We start from the raw sequence: 8,142 nt of genomic DNA on the forward strand, positions 1-8,142 counted from the left end.
ATCACCGGCTGTAATCCGTAGCGTCATAAAATGATTTTGATTAAGAATGGTTTTAAAATTTGTTTTGATGCAAGCAAAATGATGCCAACTCACATATGTTTTATCTCTCGATTATCATTGATTATGTCATTCCATTGTCGTTCCTAAAGGTATATCTCAATTTATGCTTTGCGTTGTATTATTAGCACTTGTTGAGCTTTTGGCTCACTTCTTGCTTTACCCTGATATTACAGCTAGCAGCCATGGTTAGATTCAAGCAGACTGCCCGTAAGACCTGTGATGCTGACGCTTATGTTCGAGCTCAGGTAGAATAAGTAATAATAGTTGTGTGAGGACTCGGTATTTGTAATCAGATGTAATAGTTGGTAGTGTTGGGCTGTTTCAAACCCTAAACTGTAAGATCTTGGATTTTGGTTGTGTAATACTCTTTAAAATGATGTAATAGCTATAATTATTTTGCTATTTAAGTTGGGGGTGTGACAGGTTTTGGTATCAGAGCTACGGTTTAGAGTCCCTGAACAGCCCAAATAGGTTATAGGATTTGTGTGTAGGTTATAGATATTATGCGAGAGAGTAGGTTAAGTAGATTATTATTAATACTCCTCTTATTGGTTGTCAGCGAAGGGCGCATTCCTCGTCATCCTCTGGATCGGACGACACTATTGCTTTCTCCGTGTATGCTGAGTTGAGGCGCGAGTTCGACATGCTTCAGGGCAAGTACGACCGACTGATAGACCGACTGAAGAACGTGTATCCGGACAGCCGAAACTATGAAGGGAAGCCCAAGGAGCAGATGATTGCGAGACTTGAGACCTTGGTCGGGTACGTCAACACTAAGCTTGAGGAGATGCCAGCGCACCGGGATCGTACCAGCCAGTATGTCATTCAGATGGTGGCGGATGAGCTCCAGAGCATTGTGAAGACACTTCGAGAGGAAAAGACTACCAAGCCCCGTTCAGATGGAGTGGAGCCTTAGTTCTTTCCATTTACCTTTCATGTTGTTGTACTATCAGACTCTATGGAATCCCCAGTTGTTTCCGTCTTTCCTTTAAATAAGCCTGTTATTTCTAGAATCAGACTATGTCCCAATCCTATGTACTGTGACCTTTAAAATTTCAATAATAATGTGCTATTGTTCCATTTGCTCTCAACTGTTATTTTATGTATCATCATATCTGCTTAATTTGGGAACTTGACCCCATATGTAAACAAGAATGCCATGCGATACCCTCGAATCATTTTATCATTCATATTTGTTATAACACAACTCTTATTTCAGGATCATGCCTCCCAAAAAGAAGAATCCAACAACCACCTTCACCACAGACCCAAACATTCTTCAACTACTGGAAACCTTGCAACAGCAAACCAATGCTATAGCTCAACAACAACTAACTCTTCAACAACGAATTGAAAACCAAGATAACCGTGAGCCATATCAACCACCTGAACCACCAGTACCACCAAGACAAATTGTCACTTTCAAGGCTTTTCAGAATGTGAATCCACCTGTATTTCATGATACCACTGATCCAGTGATAGCAAACACATGGATCAAGGAGATGGAAAGGGCTTTTGAGTTGGTACAGTTAGGGGACGATCAGAAGACGCTGTATGCCACTTACTTCTTGAAGGGAGAAGTCATTTATTGGTGGGAATCAGTAAAAGCTATGGAAGTCACTCAGCAGATTTCTTGGGAGAGATTTAAGAAGTTATTTCTGGACAAGTATTACCCTAAGTACATGCAGAATCAGATGGAGCAAAAATTTCTTGAGTTAAAACAAGGGAACATGACTGTACTGGAATATGAGAAGAAGTTCACTGAGTTGTCAAGGTTTGTGACAAAGTATACCAGCACTGAGGAGGAAAAAGCAAAGAAATTTCAGCAAGGATTGGAGCCTTGGATCAGAGATAGGGTGGCTATGTTTGAGCTTGAGACTTATGTGGGAGTAGTACAGAAAGCTGCTCTAATTGAGAATAATGGGATGCAGTCAAGGAAAGAGAGGGATAACAAGAAGAGGAAGGTTCCATTTTATGGAGAAAAGTCTGAAGCTGGAAGTTCGCAAGATCGGAATGTAAAGAGGATTGGTTTCCAGAAGGGCGGAAATTTTCAAAGGAAAGGAAATTTGGGCAAAAGGCAAGAATCAAAAGGGAACAATCAGGCAGGCCAAGGGCAAGTTGGAGAAAACAGGTTCCAAAGGCCAGAATGCAAGCACTGTGGCAGAAGGCACCCCGGAGTATGCAATAAGCTGAGTATGACCTGTTATAGGTGCAATCAGAAGGGACATTTGGCCAATGAGTGCAAGATGCCGAAGCCAGGAGTTACGTGCTACAAATGTGGGAAGACTGGACACATGGCTAGGGAGTGTAAGGCAACAGGACCAGTCAGAGCTCTGATGAACGTGGCAAGTACCAGTGCAAGCGTGCCAGCTGAGGTATTGGCATTACCTCCACCACCCACACCAGCCCCGCAAGCAACAGCAAGGACATTTGACCTAAAGATGAAAGATGCTGTTCAGAATTCTGAGGTGATAGCAGGTACACTTTTACTCAATAATGTCAAAGCCAAAGTATTGATTGATTCGGGAGCCACAAGATCTTTCATATCAGAATCTTTTATTGATAAGATCCAATGTGATAAAACGGTTATGAGTGAGGTAGTAAATGTGGTAATTGCGAACCAAGAGAAAATTCCTGTGAATCAATTTTGTCCAAAATGTGAGATTGATATTTCAGGATATAAGTTCTCGGCCGATTTGATACTCTTCAAGCTGGGAGAGTTTGATATAATTTTAGGAATGGATTGGTTAGGAGAGAATAGCGCTCAGATAAATTGTAAGACCAAGAGAGTGTATTTAAAGACGAAGAGTGGAGAGAAGGTAGTATTTAAGGGACAGAGGCAAGAGCGACTATTTCTTACAATTATTCAGGCTAAGAAGTTACTTAGAAAAGGTTGTGAGTCGTTCCTAGCATATGTAGTGGATTCAGAGAGAGGCAGCCTCAGCATGGAAGATATTCCTGTAGTTAATGAGTTTCCCGATGTGTTTCCCGACGAACTACCAGGCTTACCACCAGATCGACAAATTGAGTTCGAGATCAACCTTGCTCCAGGCACGGAACCAGTTTCAAAGGCTCCGTATAGGATGGCACCAGCAGAAATGAAAGAGTTGGCGAGCCAGCTACAAGAATTATTGGATAAGGGAGTGATACGACCAAGTACATCGCCATGGGGAGCACCTGTTCTCTTTGTAAAGAAGAAAGATGGGAGTATGCGTCTATGCATAGATTACCGGGAGTTGAATAAAGTAACGATCAAGAACCGCTACCCGCTACCAAGGATAGATGACCTTTTTGATCAGTTAAAGGGAGCAAAATGTTTTTCGAAGATTGACTTGAGATCGGGATACCATCAATTAAAGATCAAGGAAGAAGATATTCCCAAGACCGCATTTAGGACCAGATATGGGCATTATGAATTCCTAGTAATGCCGTTTGGTTTGACCAACGCTCCGGCCGCATTCATGGATCTGATGAATCGAGTATTTAAGAAGTATTTGGATAAATTTGTCGTGGTATTTATTGATGACATCCTTATTTATTCTAAATCGGAAGAAGAACATATGCAGCATCTCTGGATAGCCTTGGAGATACTCCGACAAGAGAAGTTGTATGCCAAGTTTACCAAATGTGAGTTTTGGTTAAAGGAAGTTCAATTTTTGGGGCATGTTATTGGAAATGATGGAATTAAAGTAGATCCGGCGAAGATTGAGGCAGTTATGAGTTGGGAGAGGCCAAGGACTCCTACGGAAGTGCGAAGTTTTCTAGGATTGGCCGGATACTATAGAAGATTCGTCAAGGATTTCTCGAAAATCGCCACACCATTGACTAAGTTAACCAGAAAGAATCAAAAGTTTGAATGGAGTGCAGAATGTGAAAATAGCTTTCAAGAGTTAAAACAGAAGTTGGTAACAGCTCCGGTGTTAGTACTTCCAGATGATCAAGGGAATTTTGTAATATTCAGCGATGCTTCACATAAGGGTTTGGGTTGTGTGTTGATGCAACACAGTAAGGTAATAGCATATGCGTCAAGACAGTTGAAGCCACACGAGTTAAAGTATCCGACGCATGACTTGGAATTAGCCGCCATAGTGTTCGCACTCAAGGTTTGGAGACACTATCTCTATGGAGAAAAGTGTGAAATCTACACGGATCACAAGAGTTTAAAATACATTTTTACTCAGAAAGAGCTCAATATGAGGCAGAGGAGATGGCTGGAATTGATTAAGGACTATGACTGTTCGATAAATTACCATCCTGGAAAGGCGAACGTAGTGGCCGATGCGCTGAGTAGGAAGGAAAGATTGAATGCAATGATAACATCAAAAGAGTTATCTGAAGAAATCGGAAAATTTGAATTGGAACTTTGTGCTTATGGGAAAGTCAAAGAAGTTTGTCATGCAATGACCTTTCAGCCAACACTACTGGAAAAGATAAAGAAGTATCAAGAGGAAGTAATGGAAAAAGAGAAAAATCAGTTATCTGGAGAAGAGATTAATACTAAAAGGGATGAGCAAGGAATACTAAGGTTTTCATCCAGAATATGGATTCCCCATGTATCTGAATTAAAGAATGAGATCCTCCATGAAGCCCACCATTCGAAATTTTCAATCCACCCGGGAAGCACCAAGATGTATCAAGACTTAAAGAAGAACTTTTGGTGGCCAAATATGAAAAGAGACGTGGCAGAATGGGTTGCGAAGTGCTATACTTGTCAGAAAGTAAAGGCAGAACATCAACGACCAAGCGGATTAATTCAGCCCCTGAAGATTCCAGAATGGAAATGGGAAAATATCGCTATGGACTTTATAGTAGGACTACCGCGAACAAAGTCCGGACATGACGCAATATGGGTTATAATTGATCGTCTTACGAAGTCGGCGCATTTCCTTCCAATAAATGAGAAGTCGTCACTGGACAAGTTGGTTCATCTGTATGTGCACGAAATCGTATTAAGGCATGGAGTACCTGTATCAATAGTTTCAGACAGAGATCCCCGATTTAACTCAAGATTCTGGAAGCAATTCCAGGAATGTCTTGGCACGAAGTTGAATATGAGCACGGCGTATCACCCGCAGACTGATGGCCAGAGTGAAAGAACAATTCAAACAATTGAAGACATGTTGCGCAGTTGTGCAATCGATTTTGCTGGAAGCTGGGACGACCACCTGCCATTAATTGAATTTTCATATAACAACAGCTATCATTCCAGTATCGGCATGCCACCATATGAAGCTTTGTACGGGCGAAAATGTAGATCACCAACAAGTTGGGATGAAGTAGGAGAAGGAAGAATTCTCGGCTCAGAATTGGTACAACAGTTGCATGACTCAGTCAAGTTAATTCAGAAAAGGTTACTTGCTGCTCAAGATAGACAGAGGAAGTATGCGGATCCAGCGCGTAAAGATGTTCAATTCCAAATTGGCGAAGCTGTGTTGCTAAAAGTGTCACCTAGGAAAGGGTTGATAAGATTTGGCAAGAAAGGAAAGTTAGCACCTAGATACGTAGGTCCTTTTGAGATTTTGAGTCAAGTAGGAAAGGTGGCCTACGAGTTGGCCTTACCACCTCAGTATCAGCATGTGCATAACGTGTTCCATGTGTCGTTGCTTAAGAAGTACAATCCTGACGCTAGCCATGTGATAGAATATGAACCTGTAGAAATTCAGGCAGACCTGTCATTTGTGGAGCAACCGGTTAAAGTACTCGACTGGCAAGTAAAGAGTCTTAGAAATAAATCAGTAAAGTTAGTGAAAGTACTTTGGAGGAACCCTAAGGTCGAAGAGTCGACTTGGGAGTTAGAGTCTGATATGCGTTCCCGGTATCCTCATCTGTTCTCTTAGATTCTGGGGACAGAATCCCTTAAGGGGGAGAGGATGTTACGACCGGCATTTTATGTAATATTATTTGTGAATAATATTAAGTTAAATAAAAATATATTCAATGCTTGTACGTTTGTGTGAGTGAAAATTTCTGCATTTTAAATTTGCTCTGGGTAGTATATGATTTTTCAAAGCAAGAATTTATTTAATTTCTTTATTTTTGATTTATAAGGAATATTCTAAGCTTTGGAAAAATTTTCTTTTAAAAGACATTTTGTACACAAATTTTGAAAATGATTTTATAAAGTCTCTAAAAATCCAAGTTATTTTATGGTATAAATTTTATAATTTTTGAACTTGTACTTTATTATATAAAAATAAATCTTTGGAAATTAGTTGCTTAATAATTATCAAATTACATGAATAACCTTGCATGCAAACTCTCTTCTATTTAACCAAAGGGCTAAAGAGTCAATAACCACCCCACTAACTCACAATTTGCTAGCCAAATTACCTCCTTGACCTTGCATGCAAACTTGCCTAACTTTGGCTAGAGGGTTACTCTTGTAATTTCTCACATCCACTCACTTGTGGGCAAATAAAAACCAAACAATCATGATGATCACTCCACCATTCCTACATTTTTTTCTCCCTCTCCTCTCCCTCCTCCCACCTTTCCTCTCGGCTTTTTGCCGAAGCCCTACCCCCCTCCCCTTTTCTTCATTCCACATTCAAGTTTCCACCTCCCATACAAGTAAATATTACTTCCTATATCATGATCATTTATATTCCAAAGAGTTTTGAGTAAAAAGTTTAAGTTTTAAAGTTGCATGTTAAGGTTTTAGTGAAACTCAAATATACAATCTTGATTCTTATGGATTTAAGGTTGTTTTTGAGAGGACTACAATGAATGGATAAGTGCCAAGTCATGAGAAGGAAAATCTTGATGATTTAATGGCCATTTCCATCCATTTCATTCGGCCATGACCATATGGGAGCCGAATGAATGGTCCTTGAAATCATTCTTGTTGTTTTGATCAATTTTTGCATGTTTATGTGATAATGACTTAAATTTTGTGGTGATAATTTGATAAAACTCCTTGCATGCTAAGTGATCATCTAGGTATACCTTATGCTAGGCTTGCATGTCAATTTTAAGATGGAATCTATGTAGAAAATGGGTTGTTTTGGGTTGAAAAACCCGAAGGCATGCATGCATGTGGAATTCTCTTAGTTTGTTGTAAGATTTTGATCATTTGGAAAAGATTTTGTTAGTGAGCCTTAATTTCAGTAGGAATAATGTGATAATATGGATTTATGCTTCTTGTTGCATGGTAATAATTTGTGGTTATCTTTTATAAAAATATATATCATGTTGTTTCAAAAGCATAAAGGTTTATGAGTTGTAAAGAGTAGTCTCTTTTATTTTGCCATAGTTGCACCATAGGTAAGGATGATCTCACCAAGGGTATTTTGAGAAAAAAAAGAGTTAGTTCAGTAGAACACCAAGTATAGGTCTTGGTTTAAGTATTTAGTTGTTGATAATTGGGTTTGTCAAGTCAAAACCTTGGAAAATGAGAGTTATAGTTTCTGCAGAAAAATCAGTTTAGTACCCTGAGTTTAGAGTGAGTTTTGACCATGTCATTGATGTGCACTTTGAGGCCCAAGCCACCAGAAGTTAGTATGGGGAGTATATAATAGGTTTTAGGAGTTGGTTGGAGGTTTGCATGTCATTTGGTTAGGTGCACAAGTAGAATAACAAAATCTGTCCAGCAGGGGACAGTTTTGTTGCAACTTGGATATAGGGAGATTTGGCCATGTCATGGGTAGGCCCTCATTAGGCCCAATTGGGCCTTAGTTAGAGGGTATGTCAGAGAAGTTTTTCCAACCATAGTTCATAGGATATGAGCTAGAACCATGTGTCACAAGTTAATTCAAGTCAGGGCATTTTCTGCCCAGAAAAACAGGGGAACCTTGGACTTTTAGCTTAGGCCCAAGAAGGCCCAAGCCAGGCCTTTGAGCCACATCAAGCTTGTGAGATGCCCTTAGGTCAGGAGAGTCTTGTGTAAAAATTTTGAAGAAAAACTTGTAGTTTAAGAGTGTCTAATGCACTCAAGAAACCTTAGTTACCATTCTGAAATTTGCACCAGTGAGCACTTTCACTTATCGCATAGTTTTAGGACACTTAGAAGTGAGTATTAGGTCGACCACCATAGTTGTAAGATAGTGTAAGGTCAGTAGAACAAAAGGCACAAGTGAGGGTCAA

At 39.9% G+C, this 8,142-nt stretch overlaps 1 protein-coding gene across 1 annotated transcript; it reads left to right on the top strand.

Annotated features, from left to right (window-relative positions):
- Positions 1 to 239: 239 nt before the first annotated feature.
- On the top strand, positions 240 to 1,140 carry LOC141671121 (uncharacterized). Its single transcript, XM_074477252.1, has 2 exons — positions 240 to 305; positions 620 to 1,140. The coding sequence occupies exons 1-2, from the start codon at positions 243 to 245 to the stop codon at positions 974 to 976; spliced, it is 420 nt and encodes a 139-aa protein (XP_074333353.1). The 5' UTR covers positions 240 to 242; the 3' UTR covers positions 977 to 1,140.
- The last annotated feature ends 7,002 nt before the right edge of the window (positions 1,141 to 8,142 follow it).

This window comes from Apium graveolens, chromosome 7 (assembly GCF_009905375.1).
Source record: "Apium graveolens cultivar Ventura chromosome 7, ASM990537v1, whole genome shotgun sequence".
Classification (NCBI taxonomy): Eukaryota; Viridiplantae; Streptophyta; class Magnoliopsida; order Apiales; family Apiaceae; genus Apium; species Apium graveolens.

Excerpts from the sequence above, each read along its gene's own strand:
- LOC141671121 (XM_074477252.1), top strand. The coding sequence starts at position 243 with ATGGTTAGATTCAAGCAGACTGCCCGTAAGACCTGTGATGCTGACGCT. Across the intron at positions 306-619 it reads ACGCTTATGTTCGAGCTCAG|CGAAGGGCGCATTCCTCGTC; the intron begins GTAGAATAAGTA and ends ATTGGTTGTCAG.